Raw genomic sequence first — 22,856 nt, 5'->3', positions numbered from 1 at the left:
GAGACCTTGTGGACATGGTTTTAGATCCTCACAAAGAGCACAGGGAGCCCTGAGGGACAGCACCTGTATAGAGAGAACCATCACCAGACTGGGATGCAGAGGACAGGGAAGGGAAGAGGGAGAGGGTCCAGGCAGGTGGATGGAATACTGTTCCACGTGCCCCAGGAAATAAGAGATGACACCTCCAGGTGGGTCTCCAAGTACCTTCTTGCTCTTGGATTAATGCCACTTGGTTTAAAGGGCTGAATGTTCAGATTCAAAATGGTAGTACAATTTAAGTAGAATGCTAGTTTTATAAAAATAAGATGTACTTGTGAACTGCACATTTCTCAAGGTTATACTGAGGTATCCTACGACGGATGCTCACATTGGCTCTCTGACCATCCTGGGCTTTGCCGGCTCCTTCCCCAACCCCCCAACTTACCACCTGCTTTTGGTATATCCACGATGGGGAGAGATGCTGCGAATCTGTGCCTGTTCCTTAGCCTCAGCACCTCCTTACCATTCATCTCTTCCCTCCAGTTCTGGAGTTTTCGTATCTAGATCAGAAAGGGGGCATCAGCCCCAAAAGAATCGCAGTTGCTTTTATTTTCAAAGCCAGATGATCTTTCTTCTCAAGTTCGCTTCCTCAAGATGAATTATTACCCAGTGATTGGCCGGATCCTGGTCGGCCTCTCTGGAGTGGTCACACAAGCCATTTACCTTTATCCCCGGCACTGACCCCAGAGCATCTATCCCCTGGGTGATGGCATTGCCACACCCTCCACGCATTGCTGGGCATTCCCTTGTGTGTAAAATGAGGCCTCTTAATCTGAAGGCTGGGTTGCGGCTCTGCAGTTAGGAAACAGTGCCTCTTACCAAGTACAGACCTGCTGTGAGTGATTGTTAAGCACCCAGGGATCTGTCTGTTTGGACCCTAACTTAGTTCAGAAGGGAAGCTTCCAAAGGCTTGGCAGCTGCAAGTATCATTATAGGGCCATACAGTTTGTCATTGGCCTCTGTGCTAAAGTTAAATGATGACTTCACTGGGGAAGGAGGAAAAAAAAAAAAGCATGCGAGGGACCCGTGCCCACATGCTCCATTGTCTCTGGGGAGGCTGATGTTGAGTGAGATGCTAGTGCTACACTGACATCAGCTCTACCCTGGCACCAATGGAAAAGGTGCCCTGGAGCCGCCGAGCATGGACATAGCCTTGTTATTCTGAGAATATCCAGCCCACGTGGTGTCACCGTAGGGCACAATGGATTGAGAAGGCAGTGGTTTCCACAGGGTGCCACACCCTTTCTCTCCTGGAGCCGCTGGGAACATGGACTCCAAGCTGACCACCCAGTCGGCAGCCTGTGTTCCTGCTTCCCCGGCCCCCTGAGAGTGACCATCAGGCTTCAGGGAAGCGGCAAGTGACTCAGTGTTGGAAAGGGGATTGTTGTTCTGCTGTGGGGCATTAAGAGCCAGGAGGGATGTGAAAAGGGGACCAGTCCTTGTTTGAGGCCCAACTGGACCAACTCTGAGTGCTGTGTCTCCCCGACATTTCTAGAGACCTAATTGAATTCTTGGGTCTCTCTGGGCATCTCATCCGGTCCCAGCAGCCCGAGTGGAACCAGGCCCTCCGTGCATGAACCCTGGATGACCCCTAGCCCCTGCAGCTGGTGCTGTTGACTGGGGCACGCAGGGCTTTCAGATGTCCCAATTTGTCTCCTCCTCCTCTTCAGTGTCCCCCAATAGGCCTTCTGTTCCCGAGTTCTCCAAACAGAAATGAACCGATGAACCGATGAGATGTCACTGCATGCCAATTTGAAAACAAATGATCGTTTTTACTGTTGAGAAGGAAACCAGTGGCACAAGTGGACTTGCGGGGACGGAGGGGAGGAGGGGCTGTGGAGTTCCAGCTCTCTGACGTGGCCTCTGCCCTCCCACAGCCCAGCCTGTCCTCTACTGGTGTGCCCGCAACATGTCCTTCTGGAGCAGCATCTCCTTCAACCTGGCCGTCCTGATGAACCTGCTCGTGGCCTTCTTCTACCCGTTTAAAGGAGTGCGAGGAGGTACCGATGGCTTAAATTTTGAAAAAATGAGTAGATGCAACTGGAAAGCTGTGAACTACACCCTTAGTACTGTCCCTGGAAGCATTTATGCCACGTTTAGGATCGCAGGTCCCCATTTTCAGGCAAGAATGAGATGGTAGCTTTTAGTTTTAAGTCTAACTTAAAATAATTTAAATATTCTATTACTATGTATGTGTATTTTAGCCAAGAAAGAAAGAGAAGGAGTTATTGAACTTGAAATATCATCTTAACCCCACTTTTTGTTGTTATGTTTTGTTTTTGGGTACTGAGGATTGAACCCAGAGGCACTCCACCACTGAACCACGTCCCTAGTCCTTTTTATTTGTTATTTTGAGACGTGGCCTTGCTCAGGTGCTGAGATTGGCCTCTAACTGGCAATCCTCCTACTTCAGCCTCCCGAGTTGCTGGGATTACAGGTGTGGCCACTGAGCCAAGCAGCATTTTTCTTTTAAATGCTATTTCAGGAAGCATGAGCACCCATGTCTGAAAAGATCTGATAGGAACACAGGGCTACAAGCTATTTTCTGAGGGGTGTCTGCCCTCACTAAGCTGCCAGGTGGCAGGGGTGTGAACAGGAGAGGGTTCAGTGGAGGACTCCATTGGCTGTGATGGAGGCACCGACTCCTGCTTGTCAAAACAGGTTATTTAGCCACTGCCTTGATCATGTTTGTATTTACCTTTGATTTAAAAAAAAATGTTTCAAAGAGATTTTTATTACTCACCGTGACCATTTTCTTCTCTGGTTATTTGTGGCAGCACTCAGGCCAGCATCTGGGGACAGTGGGTTGGCAGACCTCACCTTTCAGTGTTAAGCTTTCTACAGTGGAATTCGTGGTCAAAGAAGTCCAGAGACTTAGCACCCGGGCCTGGCTCTGCCATTCCACCTCTGGGCAGGCCACTTCCTTGGCTCCTGGTCACGTGCCTCTGCATTTCTGGATACTGACACCAAGCTAGAGGCTGGGAGACTTGAGTGTGGCTGCTGAACTTCCTGCAGAATTCAGGGAAAACTAGCAACCTAGTCAGGGTTCCCTGGAGCCTCCTTCTTCTTTCCCATCAAATTTGAGACCCACTGGATGAGCTAATTGCTGAGGATCCTTCTAACTCTAACATGGTGCCCTCTGAGTTGGCATCTTAAAAACCCATGGGAGACGAGGCTTCCTGTTTGGAAAACATGGGCTTCAGGATTTCATGGGGTGGGCATGTGGGACAGCAGGACCAGATCTCCTGGGAGGGAAGGAAGGTCAGTGTGACCTAAGGGGGCCCTTTCTGTCCTTCCACCATATGGTGACTGAAGTTACCTAAAGCACATCAATTCACCCTCAGATTATTCTTTCCTTTTGTAACATGTGTTGAATGCATTTGCTATACTTAACCAGTAAACCTCTGGAGGAGAAGGCTTCTATTAACCCTGATTAGAAATAACATCTGGTCCATTGACCTAAAAATATTTTTTTTGAGATCCATATCTGTTAGGGTCTGGAGTTACAGCTCAGTGTAGACCACTTGTCCACATGCACAGGTCTCTGTTTCTATCCCCACTACCACAAAACACACACACACACACACACACACACACACACACACACACACGGATTTTTGGCATCTTAAGAAAAGAATTTCCAAAATGTCCCTCTTGGTTGTGAATAATGACCTTATAGTGCGTGCCATGTAATTCTGCGGCTCATCAGACATGGCTGCCAAGAACAGCAGTGGCCTTAAAAGTTCCTTTTCAAAAGTATCATCTCCCCAGCCCCCTCCATCCCCTTTCATTTCAGAATTGGTGAGTTGTCAAGGGCTGGGGATGTACCTCAGTTGTTAGAGTGCTTGCCTCGTATGCACAAGGCCCTGGGTTCAATCCCCAACACAACAAAACAACAACAACAAAAATCAGAATTGGTGAGTAGCTAAGTCTTTAAAAAGCGTGACACTTGGGCAGGCTCAGATGCTTCCTGAATTTGTAGGCATGCATCATGATTAAAGCAAATGCAATACTACTTTTTAAACTTTTTTATATGGAAGTTTTCTAATACACGCATGAGTAGGCAGCACAATATAATGACCCACATGTACCTATCAGCCCAGCTTTAAAAATAAACATTTTGCCAGTCTTGTTTCATCTATCCCCCTGCTATATTTTCTGAAACATTTTAAAGAAGTTTAGACATCTTGTTGTTTTGACCATAAATATTTCAGTGTGCCTCTCTAACTTATAAGCATATTTTAAAATCTGTATAATCACCATGTCATTATCATATCTAACAGAACTAACAGTAAATCCTGTAATAGTCTGTCCAAATTCAGATTTCTCCGGCTGTCTCAAAGATGTCTAGAAATTCTAGAGTTGCTTTTTGGAATCCAGCACTCTTTTTTAACACAGCTTTTATAGTAGGGAGACAGGTTTTTACATTGGCCTCTTCAGGATCTGCATATATGGTTATATTTATTAGACTGAGATATTAAGTGGTGTTCATGCGCTTAAGAAAATGCAAGGTAAGCCAGACATTGGGAGAAAAATACTTAGAAAACAGGTATCTAATTAGAGATTTATATCCACAACATATGAAGATTCCTTAAAACTTAATATAAAGCCTGCCCCATTTACAATAATGGGCAAAGTATCTGGTCAGAGAGTTCATAAAAGAATATACATAGGACCGGGGGTGCATAGCTCAGTGGCAGGACTCTTTCCTATCCACGTGCAGGGCCCTGGACTGAATCCTCAGCACTGTAAATAATAATAACAACAACAACATCAACACACATACATACAAATAAGCACGTGAAAAGACATTCATCATTACTAGTTGTTAGGGAAATGCAAATTAAAACCAATGAGGGCTGGGGTTGTGGCTCAGTGGTGGAGTGCTTGCCTAGTATGTGTGAGGCACTAGGTTCAATTCTTAGCCCTGCATGTAAATAAATAAACAAATAAAGATCTATCAATGACTAGTAAAAATATTAAAAAACAAAAGAAAACACAGGGGCTGGGTTTATGGCTCAGCGGTAGAGTGCTTGCCTAGCATGCATGAGGCACTGGGTTCCATCCTCAGAACCACATAAATATAGAATAAAGATATTGTGTCCACCTAACTAAAAAATAAATATCAAAGAAAAAAGACATTTAAACACACACAGACACACAGACACATCACTGCAAATCTACTAGAATGGGTGAACTAAAAAGACCAACAATACCAAGTACCGGTGATGATGTGGGACCAGCAGAACACTCATATGCCATATGCTGATATGCACGGTCACTTGGGAAAGCAGCATGATAGTATCTTACAAAATTACACCTATACTTAAAACCCAGCAGTCTCCTTCCTCACCTTAGTCCAAGAGAAATGGAAACATACCTGCTCCAAGATTTTCACTTGAATGTTCTGGTTACATTATTCATAACAGCTCCAAGCTGGAAGTAACCCACATATCCTTTCATTGTTGGATGGATGGATAGGTAAGTTAAGTGTATCCATTCTATGGAATATTACTGAGCAATAAAAATAATGAAATACCAGTAGAGTCACCTGACTCAAAAAAGTTTGATAGGTGAAAGAATTCAGATGCATAAGACTACCTACTTGTGTACTTTCCCCCCATTTTTATAAAATTTTAGAAAATGAAAGACTAGCATAGCAGAAGAGCACATCAGTGAGAGGGGTTGGGGCAAAACATGGAAAGCAGAGAGGTACAAGGAAACTTTAGGGTGATGATATTTTGTGTATCAATTGTGGGGCCAGTTTCAACTGGCATGGCTACATACACTGCCAAAACTCACCAAATCCAACCTTTAAATTGGGTGATTTTTTTTTCTTTTGACACTGGGGCTTGAACCCAGGGGTGCTTAACCACTGAACTGCATCCCCAGCAATTTTTATTTTTTTTAATTTTGAGAAAGGGTCTCGCTAAGTTGCCAAGGGCCTCACTAAGTTGCTCAGCTGGCCTTAAACTTGCAATCCTTCTGCCTTAGCCTCCGAAGTTGCTGGGACCACAGGCATGTGCCACTGTACCTGGCATGGGTAGATTTTTTTATTTAAATGATGATTACACACCATCAACTTTAGAGACATGTAAACTCCAGCCCTTCACACTCTCTCTTTGGACAAAATATGTAACCCAAGATTCAGTTTCCTTCAGAGTAAAGTGGAGAGCTAGAGATGTGGCTCAACAGCGGAGCTCTTGTCTAGAACGTGCAAAGCCCTGGGTTCCATCCCCAGCACTGCAAAAAAAAAAAAAAAAAAAGAAAGTAGAGCTACCAGTAGCAACCTCACAGCATAGTCGAGAGGACAGATTAAATGACAGTCAACAACAAGGGGCCAATAAGATGTTTAGTAATTGTTAAATGTGCACAAAGTGACACTTTGGATTTCTGAAGAGCTTGTGACTCTTCGTGCTCATTTCTAATCAGCTTTTCCTTTTGAAGAATGTTAAGGGGCTGGGAGCTAAGTGGCTGGGTCTGGGGGAAGAGTTGGGGGAGAGAGTGCATCTGTGCAGGCATCTCTGGCCTCAGTGCAGAGGGTGGCCAGCAGCTTGTGGAAGAGCCGGAGTCTGTGTACTGGTCTCTCCCTGGACGGTGCTGCAATCCCAGCCGTCCTGACGATGTGAAACTCTTTTATATAAGTGGCCTTAATCGTGTATTGCTGCTTGTTTACATCCGAAGGAGACTCAAGATGTGACAGCATTTGCAATAGGGGTGTTTTATTTTTTTTAATGAGTGTTTTACAGAACTGTATTTTTAGCCACATTGGCTCGTGTTATATAACCAAGCCATCTCTTGGGACACTCTAAATAGAACTTGCAATAGCAAGATATGACAAAAAGTGGTAGAGGCTCTTTGACTGCAGGGATAATCTAATTGTAGGATGATGCTCATGATACGGAAATTGTCTTCCTCTTTCCCTTGAAGAAATCCGATTCAGGCAGGGGACCTGCAGTGTTCCTTTGCATCACTTTTAATAGAAAGTAAGCTCAGGCTTCCTGTTGGTCCTGCCTGAGAGTGAGTCGGGACCCAGGTATGAGTTGTAGTCACTGAATAAGCCTTTGGTGAGGGCCTTCTGGCACCAGGCACTTCCTTTGGGGAATTTAGAGTCTGCAGAGTGAGAGAAACACACATTGATCATTAGAATGTAGCATCTGCAGGGATGACCAGAATGTGGGGGGATGTGGAGCTGGCGGGAACAGCTGGATTGTAAATTCTGCAAGGAGGAAGGGGTGGGGGAGACTTCCCAGAAGGGGTCACCTCTCAGCTAAACCTACCTACCATGCATAGGAAGAAAGAGTTCCCCACGTGGGGAAAAGCATGTGGTGATGGCTGGGAAGTCTGAAAACACAGATGTGACCGCATGTATCTGTGGCAGAGAGTTTGAGGTGACAGTTGGAACAGACAAGGATAGCAGGGGACTGAAGAAAACGTTAGCAGAGCTGCCTTGACCTTTGCCCACACTCCAGGAAAGCACTGATCCCTGAGAGCCCTGCTCTGCCCTCCAGGGACGCTGGAGTCACACTGGTCAGGCCTCCTGTGGACAGCAATGCTCATCTCCCTGGCCATCATCATTGCCCTACCCAAGCCCCACGGCATCCGGGCCTTGATTGCTTCCACAATTCTACGATTGATATTTTCGGTCGGGCTGCAACCCACATTGTTTCTGCTGGGAGCGTTCAACGTAAGTATGAGTGTCCTGGTTGCTGCTGTTTTCTGTTTGTGGGTTAACACCTTCCGTTCAGGTGCCTGGCATCTTAGCCTGAGCTTTCAATCCAAGATAAAGAAAGATTTTGCCTGTGTCAGCTGCTAAAAGAGCAGAAGGACTGGGTACAGTGGAGCACACCTGTCATCCCAGTGACTCCAGAGGCTGAGGCAGGAGGATCATAAGTTCAGAACCAGCCTCAGCAAATACGCAAGACCCAATCTCAAAAAAAAAAAAGTGGGGTGGGGGGATTGGGGATGTGGCACAGTAGTAAAATGCCTCTGGGTTCAGTCCCCCATTATAAAAAATAAAACAACAAAAGGAAGAGATGGTCATGGCCGCACACTCCCTCTCGGCCTTGTTGGGGCATTCGAGCCTCCTGGTGCATCATCCAGGCGTTGACAGGCTCAACTTTAGGGACTATCCCTCCCGGGAGTGAGGCAGATAGGGTGATACATGCTGAGATTTCAGGTAGCTTCAGCAATCTGGCCAAAGTTTTGCCCATAAGTCAAACAAGCAGATATTAACCCAGCACCATTTCTGGCGGGAGCCATGTAGAAAAGAGGAGAGAGGTGAATGGGAGTGTCCAGAGCTGGTGGAGCAGCTGGAGAGGTAAGAAGAGCACCAGGGGGACAGTTAGTGAGTCGGTGGTGCTGGGGGAAATGCTGCTTTGGTACACTGGAGAGAAGTCCGGTGCCTCTTCAGGAGCAATCGGGAGGTGGAGGTAAGTGATGTCAATCCATTCATGGGACGGGGTGTCTGGTGAGGGGAAAGATGAAATTTGGCCATGTGAGATACTGTCGGTGTCTGAAAGTACCATCCAGAGTTTTGTATCCCGAGTGTATAAGGAAGCTGAGGTCCCTGTGCAACAGTGGAGGTGGTTTTACCAAATAAGGTAACCATGTCCCCAACTGGGTCTTTTTATGGCACAGGCAGCAAGAACTCTAGAGAGGAGACCATGTTGAGAAGATAAGCTTAGCGGGAGGAAGCAGGGTTAAGTTGTGTCTTGAAGGACACAGCCAGAGAACAGGAACCGAGAAGAGCATTCTGGTTGTTGTAGGCCTCGTTGGCCAGCGCAGAGCAGCGAGGACACCTGGGTGTGAGCCAGAGATCGTTAGAGATTGAGGTGGACCTCATTCGTGGTTGTATGAGTTGCCTTTAGGAAGAAGCTTTTAGATTTCATCCTAAGGTCCACATTTCTAAAGTATGACCTGACTTGATAAATGTTGGGTCAAAACAACAAAAAAAAGTGGTCAAGTCATTGTGAGAAATTAAACAAAATTGAAGGGCATCTCTGACCAGAGGACTTTTCAGAGACTTTAGTATACTTATATGGATTTTGAGTCTCCAGGAAAGGGAACTCACATATTTGTGTTTCCCACGTTTGCCTGTGATTGTTTCTGTTGTTGTTGTTTTAAGTATTACTGGGGACTGGTTTTGCATTGAGTAGATGTTGGGAAACTCTGTTCCTATTGGTGAGAAGTGTTTTTGAGCCAAGCCATTGGTACACATGAAGGTATTTTTCAGAAAGGTCATCATTGGTGTGTGGACTCCAGAGGTAGGGAGGCCCTGGGGTGATTTTGATCAGGTGTGGCCAGCCTGAGCCCAGGTCGTAGTGTACAGTATACACTGATGGGAAGGAAAGAGTCCTGGGTGGGGCTTCAGAGTCAGGGCATTCCCCCACCGAGGTGCAGCTGGGTCCTCTTCTTCAGGACAAGAAGGCATTGTGTGACAGAGGAGACCAATAGGACTTCAGATTTCCAGTCATGGGTGACTAAGAGAAGAATAACACTGGGTAATAGCTGAAAGGAAGTCATGAAAATATTGAGTTTTCATGGTGAAAACACATTCATATTGGTGACTTATTGGGCTTGAGATGACAAGATGTGCTAATACTGTCAACTGTCACATATGGAAAAGCCTGGCCAGAAGTGGCAGAGAGATGTTGCTGGGGAGGGGGATCACCAACAGCAAGAGGAAGCTATTGATGAAGAAATACTGGATGGGTGGGTACGTCGATAGATGGATGGAAAGGAAAACCTCAGTGTCTTAGAGGTCGTCTTCTCTGGACTGCCTCATTCTCTTTTACTCTAGACTTTAATCATCCTGTGGTCATCACTTCTTTAACGTAAATCGCTTATGGGAAAGTCTCAAATTAGACAATTTTCTTGTGTAATAATTGCTAGAGGGGGAAAGGGCCAGACAGTTATTAATATTCAGATGAGATTTGAGAGACAGACCAACCACCAGAAGCATATGGGAGAAGGAAGATGGTCGTAGATAAAAGAGAGGAGGAACGCTGGAGGTCTGAGCGCTGGGGGAGGCTGGGCTGGTGTCCTGCACGTTGAGCGTGCTGTTGTCCTGAGAGGGACGGGGTGGTGAGCCCTGTTGTGCTGTGGGGAGCTCAGACAGATGCTCAGAGCAGACAGGGGAAGATGCAGATAGAAGATGGCAACCTCCCTGGGGGACTTGACAAGGGCTGCTTATGTAACAGGGTGGAGCTGGAAGCAAACAGAAGGCCAGCCAAGCAGAGTGGGTAGGTAGTGGACAGCATGAGACCACCCATGTACAGGAGATGTTTGCTGGGTAGCAGTGGAAGTTAAAGGATTGAGTGGATTCGGGGGAAGTGGATTGCTTTCCTTCCTGTTGTGATGACAGGAGCTGTTGCATCCAGTGATATTAACCAGTATCCTGGTACCCTCCCTGCCTCTTTGGACCTTCCCCAAAACCCCATCAATATGCATCATCCAGAGTCAGCAAATGTGTGCCCACCCTAAGGAAGACCCTCATCAGCAAAGATGAAAATATTTGGGGGGAAAAAATAACAGGCAGATTGCACATCGGAGCCCCAGAAAGCCAGAAGTTCTCTTTGGGTACTGCCTCTCTGATTGCTGAGAGGCTCTGTTACACTGACCTGCCAAGTTAACTGGCAGAATTTTCCCAGCACCTGAGGCCAGGGGAGCTGGGGTAGCAGAAAGTGGCTTTACCAAGGGTGTCCAAGGTGCTTTCTGTCCAGCCTCCTCCAATTCAAGTTCTTCTATCAACCTGTTGAAGCGATGGACTTCTAGTAGTGTAGTTTCTAGCAAAGGTGGGACTGTTGTACAGAGCAGATCAGTTAGGACTCCTTCAGTTACAGGTACCAGAAAGTCTATGCAGAGGAGACAATGGATTGGTTGGTTTTGGCCAAAAAAAAATCAAGAGCCTGGCTTCAGGCATAGCTGATTGTAGGATCTCAGACAGTGGCATCAGGGCCTGTTGCTCTGTCCCTTCTTTCAGATCTGTGTCCTGTGTATTGGTTGTGCTCTCTGGATCTGTGGTATGGTAAGAGGCTGCCAAAAGCTCCAGAGGTTATTCTGTCTTGTTAAGATCAAGGGGAGAGACAAAATTGTCTTGTACTGCTATGCCCGGGAAGGGCCCAGTAGACTTTATTGGCTCCCTTTGATCACGTGCCTATCCCTGAACAATGCAGTAGCACAATCCCAGAAGATTCCAGTATTCTTATTGCTCAGGGTGGAGCCCCACCCAGACCTCAAGAACCGATTCCTGGAAAGGGATGGATCCCCTGGGGAAATTAGAAGTGATTCCCGGAAGAAGGGGCGGGGAAACTGAACTCATCTTGACATTCCTTATTTGCTTTCCCCCCAAAAGTTCTTATTTTCCCTATAAATTTAGAAGCACTGAAAGACAAGAATTGCCTGCTTCTCATTAAATTGCAACCCTATAATGCCTAGAATGTAACAAATTCAGAAAACACTTCTAATCATGCTGATCATGAAGTTCGTGGGTAGAGGTGACTTCTGTGTTTGACTAACTCACGTAAGAATGTTAGAAATGATTCATATCTCATTTTGAAAATCATAATCTCAGTATGTGTTAATTTTGTTTTTGCCATATACAAATGCTACTTGATTATCGTTGCACATGACATCGTTTGACTATTGTGCAATTTGTAATATGCCTGAAAAAGCAAAGTAGTGAAGTGACTTGGAACTACAGAATGGTTCTTGGACACAGTGGGCACTTGGCACCAAAGCAAGCTCTTGTCAGGCGGTGGAACCTAACTGCATTCGCATGAGAATCTCCCTGGGCTCACGCACACACTTTGGCATGGTCTGTGCCATCGGACTCTTCTGTCCTGGTTCTCAGGTCTGCAATAAAATCATCTTTCTAATGAGCTTCGTGGGCAACTGTGGGACGTTCACCAGAGGCTACCGAGCCATGGTTCTAGATGTCGAGTTCCTGTATCACCTGCTGTATCTGTTGATCTGTGCCATGGGACTCTTCATCCATGAATTCTTCTACAGTTTGCTGGTGAGTACCAGGTGTTAAGATGCTTTACGTGTCCTATGCCCTCTCTCATCAGAGACCCTTCCTTGTAATGGCGACTGATGTGCCTGGTCCTGCAAGGTCAAGCCCCCCCTATACCCAGCGTTTGGGGAATCTGAGGTGCAGAGTCACACTGTGCTTCAGGCACAGCATACCTGTCACCTGGCACCAATGTACGAGGCTTACTGTCTGATTCAGGAGCTGTCCCCTCAACATACATCTTGGTTTCTCAGGGTGAGCCAGCACCTACTGAGGACAATATTCATGAGCCTGTCCTGTGCAGTCTTTGTGGGATCCATTTCTCAATGAACTATGCAGTGACCATAAGAGTAGGAATGACTTGCCAAGGCCCAGGAGATATTTTCAGTAGAAGTTCTTTTTGTTCCAACTGCACCACGTGGTTAAGGTCTATCACGTGAGTGGTTCTGACTCCTTTCTTCTGAGCAGTTTTTTTTTTTAATTACAGATAACATAACTGCTTCCTGTCCTGTAGTTAAGAGTAACCTAGATCTGTAGAATTGGGGAAGAGGACCATCTCCTGGGCCTGTCTCACATGACAGAAACTGTGAAATGACTATTATACACACCAGGACTAGGAACATGTATATAAAAATGATCAAGGCCTCGTACTGATGAACAGAAGGAAAGTTCTGCAGGGAGGTACTACCCATGGGACTCTGTGCCTCAGATTCCCCACCTAGGTGTGAGAAGCATACATCCCACAGGACCTTGGCAGGGATTATGTGCCACTGTTCATGTCCACATCATAGAACAGCACAGCCCGAGGGTCACTATCCACAGATGGCTCTGTACCCTTCCCCATCCACCGTGCCATAAAGAGTTTGCCAGGATTAGCTTACTCCATTAGTGATGGATGTTGGTGGGCTAAATGGAATGGATCCTTTTTTTCTCATTTTAAAACAGGTCTGGCTGTGATCAGGTTTGGGGCAAAGAGGTCTCAGGCTGCCCTTGTTATTGCCATTACCTGGTCTGTATCAAAAATATTTAGAGCCTTGTGTCCATTTCTGAGCCTTTTTGTATCATGCAATAATGTTCCTGGAGGGAGATTCAGCTTGTGTGTCAAGGAGACCCACATCTGCCAATCCAAAAATCATCCTGCCCTGCCTGCCAGTGGCAGGAGCACAGCTGGTCGTCTCTCATGTCCCTGCTAAGGGGTCTCTCCCAAGAGGCAAGAGATCCCCTTTAGGAAATTCTGGGGAATGATGTTGGTCAAATCGTATCATTATACTGTGTGCATGTATGGATATATAAATACAAATCCCACCAGTATGTAAAACCCAAATGAACCAATTTTAAAATATAGGAGAAAAGAAATTGAGGCTTGGCAAGATCAGGTGGATTTTGTCACCCAGTCAGTCAGTGGCAGACACAGGATGGCACCTCAACACTGTAGATCCCCAAGTCTATTCCCCTTTCATTTGGAACATGTGAAAAGGTCCCTGCCTCTGTGAAACTGGAATTTCGTGTTCCATTTTGCATTCATGTTATCAAATCTCACTTGTCACACAAAGTTACAGAGAAACTTGAGCTTGAGACTGTATTGCCTGAGCTCAGTTCACCTTTAGAAAAATGGAATTTGGTTGGTCTAGATGGTGACAGATGGCTCTCTGTGTGCTTCTGGGACCTTTCTAAGCCCTCTGAACCTTGACGTGTCAGTGGCCTCAAGTGATATGTCTGTCCCTTTTGGTGTTGAAATCAGACCTGGTGGACATACCTGGTAAGAACCACAGACAGAAGAGTGGAACTGTTCAAATGATTCCCCGAATAAGGAAAGCCAGGCACCCACAGAAGCTGGGCTTCTGTAAAGGGAGAGAGACCTGCAGCATAGAAAACCCAGCAGACTGGAAGGGAGGGGAATCCAGTGGCCAAATAAAGTGCCAGGAGCCCCCAAGAGACTATCTGATTGTGACCTTGGGCCTCCATTCAAGCTAAGTCCTTAGAAAAATATTAACATCAAAGAAGAAATGTACAAAGTTCATAAGTAGGTAATTAGCCAGAGGAGCAGTCCAGATGGGCAGCAAACACAGGGAGACGTTCATCTTTACTGCTAAACCAAGACATGATGGTTAAAATGACTGCAGGTCCCACCGCAGATCTTACCTGTGATGTCTGTCAGGGGAAGTTAAAAAACACTATCGTGGTTAGTACTGGTGACGCTGGGGATGACATGGGGATGATTCTTTGCTGGTGTGAGTATGCATGGATCCTGCCTGCCTGGACGGTGGTAGGCAATGTGCTTATGTTAGAACATGTGACTCCAAGTTTCCATTTCTGGAAATGAACCAAAGAGAAATAGACAAGTGTGTATAGAGGCATATACAGCATTGTTTACAACAACACATAATTTTAAAAATATTGATGACTTAAAAAAAAAGATACTGGTTATTTTGTGGGGTGTTTTTCCATACAAATACTAGGAGATCATTTTTGACATGAAAATGCTCATTACTGCTGGGCATAAGGGATTTTGCCTATGTACCAAAAGTAATATGGTATAATATTTTTCTAAAAAAATATGCATCTATTATATTTTTAAAAATGTGAGCAGGAAGTAACTTGGCAAGTGAAGGTAATCAGGTTCTCCTTTGTATGAATAGTAAATGTTCATTGTTTTAAAATCAGAAATTCAAAAAGTTAAAAAGGTGGGGAGGTTGAAAAGTCACTTGTCCTTTCTGTGATTGGGAGCTGTGTAATTGCTATTGCTTTTGACCACGGAAAACAAGTCTCTTTTGTTATGGTGTGACGGTGTTTTTACTGGCCTCTTAGGATTGAGTTGCTAGAAAATATTTAACCAGCATTAACAGTAACGCTCAGCCTTTTGTTCCCTCCTATTGACTAAGTGCATCTTCCTCGCTTCTTTTTAAGGACCCAACTTTGCCCGGTTCTCTTGGCAGAACTAGTATTTAGAGCACAGATTGGTGTTAGAGCAGCAGACAGGCTAATTGACCAGAAAATGACCTCAGATGATTCAATTCTAAATTGGAAGGGACTCCGAGATCAGTTAGTTCAGTCCACGTATTTTTACAGGTGGGAAACTGAGATCCAGAGACGCTAGATGGCTTGATCAACATCTCGTAACAAATGGGAAGCAGAGTTGGGAGCCAGACCCTTTCCACTGAATGGCTTCACGGTGACCAACAACCATGGCAAAGGCTGGACGTTTGAGAGAGGTTTCAGCGTCAGCTCAGAGGCTATGCTGAAAACTAGACTCCAGCCAGGCCCGATGGTGCACACCTGTGATCCCAGCTATCCAGGAGGCTGGGGCAGGAGGATCATAAATTTGAAGGGGGATGTTGGGTGTCACATGCTGAGGGCAACAAAGGGAAACCCAGAATTTAAAAATAATAACCATATAACACACTAGATTTCATGTCTAAGAGCAACCCCATAGAGCTCTCCTCCTGTAACTCCCCATCATTCCCCTGCTGCAGAGCTATAGCACAGCTCTTGGAAATCTAGCCAGGGCCTCTCAGACCTCCATGGTCCAACAGGATCCTGCACTTGTCACGAAGCCAGCTTCCTGCAAACAGTAGCTCCCTTGGCAAAGGCCAGGCCCAGACTGTAAACTGCAGGGGTCTCCCCCACCCTGGGGAGGACAGAAGGGCTGAGGCCTCCTGGTAGGTCAACACCATGACTGTCCCCGCCGTCTACTGATTATGTGACCTTGCCCCAGTTTCTTCTTCAGGAAACTGATAATTACCATGTATTGTCTTACTTGGCATGAATGCTGAGCCCTGGATACACATTGCCTGTTTACTGTCTGTAAACTGCATCCTCTGCTCTGCAAAGGGGATGGGGACAGTATCTAGCCCAAGATGGCAATAAGGAGCTAAGATCCAAACCTATTATGGAAGCCCAAGGTCCTCACTGCTTGCAGTAGCTTGTATGATGTCTGCCTTCCCCAGCAGACACTCGGCTTCCGGAAGGCTGGGACCACGCTGGCTGGTCCTCAATAGAAGCAGTAATTATGGCCTGTATAAATGTATCCCTTTACTCTCTGCATCATATGTGCTGGATTTCCAGGACCCCTAGCCTGCTCCATGTGCGCTGGAAATTGTTCCTACGTCCTCGCCCCTCTTGCATGCTTATTTTTCCTCTTTTTTTTTTTTACCATCTCAGTTCTTGCTGTGAAAATAGGCAAAATGTGAAATGTTGGGCTGAAGTTGTAACTTAGTGGTGGAGCACTTGCCTAACACACGCGAGGCACTGGGTTCGATCCCCAGCACCACATAAATAAATAAACAAAGGTATTATGCCCATCTAAAAAAGATGTGAAATGTTAAGATAATGCTTTTCAGTGTCCAAGAGGGTAAATGGTCTGTAAGCCTTGCTTTCACCATGGGGTAGTGATGTGTGTGTAATAGAGGCTTCTTAAAAATTGACGTGCCATCTCTGTGTTTGTTTTTGAAGCTGTTCGATTTAGTGTACAGAGAAGAGACTTTGCTTAATGTCATTAAAAGCGTCACCCGCAATGGACGGTCCATCATCCTGACTGCGGTTCTGGCTCTGATCCTGGTTTACCTGTTCTCGATCGTGGGCTATCTTTTCTTCAAGGACGATTTTATCTTAGAAGTAGACAGATTGCCCAATGAAACAGCTGTTCCAGGTAGGTCTGGGATCTTCTCTCTTTATCGTTACAAGGATATGTCCTGGTTATAGCTCAGCTAGAGAACAGTGCCATTGGCATCGTAGGCCTCTCTAATGCCCAGAGTGTGAGTCATGAATACAGAACTTGGTTCTCCCTTTGCCGGAAGGGGGATGTTGTGTGTCACATGCTGAGGGCAAGTGACCAGACGTTATGATCGCTCACTAATGTCCTGTTTTAAACCAGCACAGCTTTTTCCATAAAGCAGTTGGAGCATGTATGTTGAAAGCATCGAGATGTGCAGCCTCTTGACTTAGCCTAAATTCTCAGAAGTAGGTTTACTAAGGAAAACCCCTGCTGACGGTGCATGTGAAAACCTGGGAGAAGGTTCTCTGCAGTGCGAAACTGGAAACAACCTAAGTGTCAGGGGGCGTTTTCTTAGATTATGGCCCATCCACTGGGTGGAGTCTCCTGCACTGAGGGTCCATTTTTATAAGGCATCTTAGAAAAATATCACAGAAGATACCATGAGAAATTATGGGATAACAAGAGTAGGACTTTTTCTTTTCTTTTTTTTGGTACTGGAGATTGAAGCCAGAGGCACTTTACCCCTGCACTGAGCCACATCCCAGCCCTTTTTAGTTTTTATTTTGAGACAGGGTCTATGTTGCTTAGGGCTACACTAAATCGCTGAGGCTGGCCTCAAGCTTGCAATCCTCCTGCCTCAGTCTCCTGAGTCACTGGGATTATAGGATTGTACCACCATGCCTAGCCTTTTTTTTCCTTTAAGTTAAAAAATTTATATGTATCTTTTAAAATGTAGACAGATATACTATCAGATTGCTAGCAGTAGCAATCCTGGGCCTTTTTTTTTTAATTGTATGCAGGTTTTATAGCGAGCTGATGTTATTTTTATGTATAGCAAAAACAGAAGAGGTTTCCAGTTTTGAGAGTGAGGAACAGTACTCGGTGCCTGAGTGCTCTCTTCTCCCTCTTAACAGAGCTGCCACTGGTTAGTGAACTATGACAGGCGTTGGATCAAGCTCCTTGATCTCAGGAACAAACTGACGGTGACCCACGAAGGCAGGAGCCTGGTTTCCTCCCTTCCAGAAGCTTTTTTTGGCATGTCATTCAGCCTCCAGTTGACATTTCGTGGCACTTACTGTTGGCCATCTCCGGGTTCTGAGCCAACCTGGGCTGGACCTTGGCTCTCCATTGGTGCCCACTGAAACTTGCCCTGCAGTCTTGGTCTAAATCTTGCTGGAGTCTGTACATACTGTAGTGTTTGTCTGAAAGTCTCAGCTGTTTGTCTTTAAAGTCGGAGAGGTGCTATTTAAGTGCGATATTTCTAGTAAGTCTACAGGAATTGACATTTCTGGCTTTTTTCCCATCCAGATCACCAAATGAAAGTGTAAATCACATCTCTTGCTTTGAATTTATATGCAGGACTGAAGGGTGTTATTTATGTAAAGAATTGTTTAATCAGCTGTGAATTGGGGACTTCAAACATTTTAACTGTATGCTGCCAGATTTTTCATCATGAAATTTCCTTCTCTCTCCCAGAAACCGGCGAGAGTTTGGCAGGCGAGTTTCTGTACTCTGATGTGTGCAGGGTGGAGACGGGGGAGAACTGTTCCTCTCCCAGACCCAAGCAAGGTAGGGCCCCATGTGAATCTCAGATGCCAAGACGATGCGGGCAATTTTGGAGGCAGAGTGCAGTAAACACGCTGCCCAGAGGAAGGCTGGTGATAGCTGTAGGGGGCTCAAGGGGAAGGCAGGCCTGTGCTCACCTGATCCAAGCACCCACTATCTTCCTGTCCTGTGTTGTTCTGAGAGCCAGCAGAGGAGTAGGGGGAGCAGGTCAATAGGGATCACTAGAGAGAATGCCAAGTGCTGGGAGTCAGGACAGAAGACAGGCCCCCACACTCACACCATCAGGACCAGTGTCATCTACTAAAATAGGGGACTCTTGAGCAGAGGGGGACAAGTGCTCCTGGTGGCGGGTGTAGGGTATGGAAAGGCGTAATGGTGGAATCTAGCAAATTTGGGGAGATGATTATGCAGAACAAGAGCAGCAAGCAACAATAGAAGCAAAGGGCCAGGTTAGGAAGGGTCTAGCTGGGCTGGGAGTTGCTGAAAGGGGCAGGAGGAGATGAGGTCTGTGTTTTAACAAGACTGTCCTCGGTGCAGCTGGAGAAGGGGACAAGGTGGGCAGCATTCTCCATAAACAGTGAGAGAGAACAACCCAGGGTAAAGCCAGTGGACCTGCTGTGCAATCTCACTAAGCCCTGCCCACAGCATTCCCATGTCTTACTGTGACCAAAGGACCTGACAAGAACAATGCAGAGGAGAGGAAGTTTATTTTGGCTTATGGTCTCAGTCCACAGACAGCCAACTCCATAGCTCTGGACTGAGGTAAGGCAAGGCGGAAGGGCATGGTGGAGGAAAGCAGCTCAGGACATGGTGGAGGAAAGCAGCTCAGGACATGGCACCAGGAAGGAGGGAGAGCTGTTCCACTCACCAGATACAGAATATAAACCCTGAAGGCACCCCCCACAAGGACCCACCTCCTCCAGCCACACCCCATCCACCTACAGTTGCCACCCAGGTAATCCCTAGTGGGATTAATGCACTGGTTATGTTAAGGTTCTCATACCAGTTGTTTCACCTCTGAACCTTCTTGCATTGTGCCACACCTGAGCTTCAGTTGGGACACCTCACATGCTGACCATAACAGGGAAACCTGGATCCTGTGACAGACCCGCATCTGAGAAGCAAGATGCCTGTAACCCATAGTGGTAAACAACTTACCAGACCTCAAAAGACTTCTCTGTTCATAGGCAGGACATAGAGGGAGGGCCATCCTGACCTGGCTTGAGAAGTTAGCAGGGGGTTAAGTGGTGAGAACAGAGTGGCCCCTTTGTAAAACAGGTCTTTGACTCTTGATTCCTTCATCTGGTTCTTCCTGGCACCTGCTGGCTGCTCAGACGACATTTGGAAGCGTCATTTCAGAATCACAGTACCGCTGTTCCCCTCATGTTTTAACTGTGTCATGACTTGCCCCACTGACAGAGCTGGTCCCTGTGGAAGAAACGGAACAGGATAAGGAGCACACGTGCGAGACGCTGCTTATGTGCATTGTCACTGTCCTGAGTCATGGTCTGTGGAGTGGGGGCGGAGTTGGAGATGTGCTCAGGAAGCCATCCAAAGAGGTAGGTGGATCCCCAGGGGAAGGAAGGGCAGAGGGGGCGTGTGGGGGCAGGTGGTGGTGTAAACTGAAGGCACAGAGGAAGAGCTGGGAAGCGGGAGGAGCAGCCATGCAGAAGTAGCTAGGCAAGGCTTCCCTGCTCCCTCCTCCTTTACTCATGTTGGGGCCACGCTGCATGGGAAGGACCCCCACGTTGCCCCATTCCCTAGAATTAATGGTTGTCTCCTTCAGGCTCGAGTCTGGCCTAAAAGAGACATTTCCAGAACCCTCCTGGGTGTACCAGACAATACCTGGAGAATTCACAGTGTAGACGGACCCAGGTTATGAAAAGAGACAGTGTAACCTCCACTCCTGTGGGTGCTGGGCCCCAAGCCCTGCAGGGGACAGTGAGGGAAGCACCTAACTGCCTTGCCTCTCTTCTCCAGGAACCTCTCTTTGCTGCAAGAGTGATCTATGACCTCTTGTTCTTCTTCATGGTCATCATCATCGTCCTGAACCTTATTTTTGGTGTCATCATTGACACCTTTGCTGACCTGAGAAGTGAGAAGCAGAAGAAAGAAGAGATCTTAAAGACCACATGCTTCATCTGTGGTGAGTGGCCTCCTGGGCTCTGGACAGCCCAGTGGAGGCAGGTAGGGTCTTGGTGGGCTGTGCTGGGTGCTCTGTGGGACAGTGACAATGACTATGTTCCCCAAGGAACAGGGCTATGCTTCACCTCTGTTCTGGGAAGTATTCAGAGTGCCTACAAATTCTATGCAGCCATTGCTCCTTTATCTTTAGGAATGAAGTTCTGGGAAGCAGAAACCTGACTGCACATTATTTAAATAAAAGCATCTCAGGGTCTTTTAGGGTCGGGCTGCCTGAGCTTCCCATCACAGTGAACTAGAAGGGAGATCCTGTGTCCCCTGCAGCCCGCAGACATCTTCACTGCTGTTGGAATCAGACTGTGTGTGGAAGAGTTCAGGGCTCGGGCCCCAGACCTAGACTCTGATTAAACATCTGCCACTCACCAGCATGAAGCATGGTGCAATCACTGAGCTGCTCTGAGCCTTTCTCCTTGTCTATAATATGGGTGCAGCCATGTGTGCTGCTTGCATTACTGAGGGTGGGAGAGTGCTCAGGTGAGCACCTAGCACAGACCCTGGCTTAGGCATCCGAGGCCAGGTAGCGAGCTGTGCACACAGAGGGCTTTGGCTACTGAAAAAAAATCATTTTCGGTATAACAACAGGAAAATATATGCAAATGAAAACTAATCCTATAAACATAGGAACTGAGTAATCACTGCAGGATTATTCATAATATGGTTATAAAATACATGTATTGTTCCCTGGTAGGGACACTAAAAACAAACAAACAAACAAAAAAAAAAAACAAATGAGTATTTCCCCTTTAAAGATTTAAATTTCTTTTTGAAAGAATTTTTTTAGTTCTTGTTTTTTGCCCCCACTTAAAACTTTTTTAAAGCTTTTCTTTTTGACATAATTTGTTATGGAAAAGTCATAAGACTAGTGCAAAGAATTTCTAAATACTCTTCACCCAGATCCTCCAGATCTTATTGTTTCTCATTTGCTTCACACACTATTTTTCTGAACCATGTGAGTGTCTGTGGCTGACACATGTCCTCTTATTCCCAAATGTCTCAGTTACATATTTCCTAACAACTAGAACATTCTCCTATCTACAATATAATTACCAAAATAGGGAAATCAAAACAGATTTAAAACTATCATCTAATCTGTAGACCCTCTTCAAATTTCACCCTTCTAAGACCAAGGTCACGTGTGGCATGTGGTCGCCCTGTTTTCTTGTGCCTCCTTTGGCATTTTTTGATTTGGGTCTCTCTAGTGTTTCCTGATGGTAGAGTCAAGATTATACATTTTTTACAGGAATATCAAAGATGTGTTCTTGTCAGCATGTCATACCAGGAACATATGACACGGGTTCGTCTCATAGCTGGTGTTGTTCACTTTGATCACCTGGTTAACATGGTAACTGCCAAGTTCTCTCCACTATGAAGCTTATCTTTAGGGGGAGATACTTTGACACTAGTAAATATCCTCTTATTTCTTAAAGGAAACTTTCAACCACTAGTTTTGGCATCACTGATGATTCCTGTCTGAATCTGTTATCACAATGGTGACTGAAGGATAATTTTCTTATTCTTGGTATATTTGGGGGTTTTGTTTTGGTACTGGAGAATGAACCTCTCAGTGCTCTACCACTGAGCCACCTCCCCAGTCCTTTTATTCCTTGCTGAGGATGGTCTTGAACTTGTGATCTTTAGCCTCCTGAATCACTGGGATTACAGGCATGTGCCAAGGTCCCTGACCTCCAAAATCTTGTAACGTGTCTGTACCTTGGTATTTACCTGGTTGCCTGTGCAGGCAGGAGCACCTCACACGTTCTCATTCAACCCTGAACACCCCTGGAACCTAGATGGCAGTCTTCTTCCCCTTCGCTGACAAAGCAACCAAGGCCCATTGAAGAGATTGAGCATCAGAGGTGGGATTCACGCCCAGCTGGGTCAGACCTCACCGCCTGTGTTTTCCCATCATAAAGTGTGTTGCAAAGGTTGGCATGAGAGGATGGATTTTTCAAAGTTGCTCAGTGGGTTTTCCTGTGTCTCTTCTAGGCCTGGAGAGAGACAAGTTTGACAACAAGACTGTCACCTTTGAGGAGCACATCAAGGAAGAGCACAACATGTGGCACTATCTGTGCTTCATCGTGCTGGTCAAGGTGAAGGACTCCACCGAGTACACTGGGCCCGAGAGCTACGTGGCAGAGATGATCAAGGTAAGCCAGCCACATGGGAGGCAGCCCGAGGGTGAGCTGTGCAGCAGAGGCTCATACAGCTGTTGACTGAGCCCTTCTCACCGTGGAGGCCGAGTGCTCTCTCAGAAGGTGGCTCTCAGCCCACATCCAAGGAGGGGAGACGCTGAGGCTCAGAGACGTCAGCACAGGACCACTT

General features: G+C 46.3%; 2 protein-coding genes across 2 annotated transcripts in view; both read left to right on the top strand.

Moving 5' to 3' along the window:
* LOC308633093 (inositol 1,4,5-trisphosphate-gated calcium channel ITPR1-like) overlaps nt 1-1,885 on the top strand; it is a 10,831-nt gene extending 8,946 nt beyond the window's left edge. The window contains exon 4 of the mRNA XM_081265588.1: nt 1,710-1,885. Coding sequence (XP_081121714.1) covers nt 1,710-1,756 — 47 coding nt within the window. The 3' untranslated portion in view covers nt 1,757-1,885. The remainder of the gene's footprint in view (nt 1-1,709) is intronic.
* Nucleotides 1,824-22,856, top strand: LOC308633222 (inositol 1,4,5-trisphosphate-gated calcium channel ITPR1-like). The gene is made up of 8 exons (XM_081265752.1): nt 1,824-2,039; nt 7,551-7,726; nt 11,894-12,058; nt 16,505-16,700; nt 18,243-18,335; nt 19,752-19,891; nt 20,313-20,478; nt 22,521-22,856. Exons 1-8 carry the CDS (start codon nt 1,949-1,951, stop codon nt 22,745-22,747), a joined length of 1,254 nt encoding a protein of 417 aa, XP_081121878.1. The 5' UTR covers nt 1,824-1,948; the 3' UTR covers nt 22,748-22,856.

The sequence above is a fragment of the Spermophilus citellus genome (genome assembly GCF_964194105.1).
Source record: "Spermophilus citellus genome assembly, chromosome: 14".
Taxonomy (NCBI): Eukaryota; Metazoa; Chordata; class Mammalia; order Rodentia; family Sciuridae; genus Spermophilus; species Spermophilus citellus.
Note: the sequence above shows the minus strand (reverse complement) of the source record. Positions and strands in the feature narration are given on the sequence as shown.

What these genes read in the sequence shown, in the direction of transcription:
- LOC308633222 (XM_081265752.1), top strand. Translation starts at nt 1,949, where the DNA reads ATGTCCTTCTGGAGCAGCATCTCCTTCAACCTGGCCGTCCTGATGAAC. An exon ending in AATTCTTCTACAGTTTGCTG is followed by an intron (nt 12,059 to 16,504) that starts GTGAGTACCAGG and finishes TTGTTTTTGAAG; the next exon opens with CTGTTCGATTTAGTGTACAG. An exon ending in CAATGAAACAGCTGTTCCAG is followed by an intron (nt 16,701 to 18,242) that starts GTAGGTCTGGGA and finishes TCTCTCTCCCAG; the next exon opens with AAACCGGCGAGAGTTTGGCA.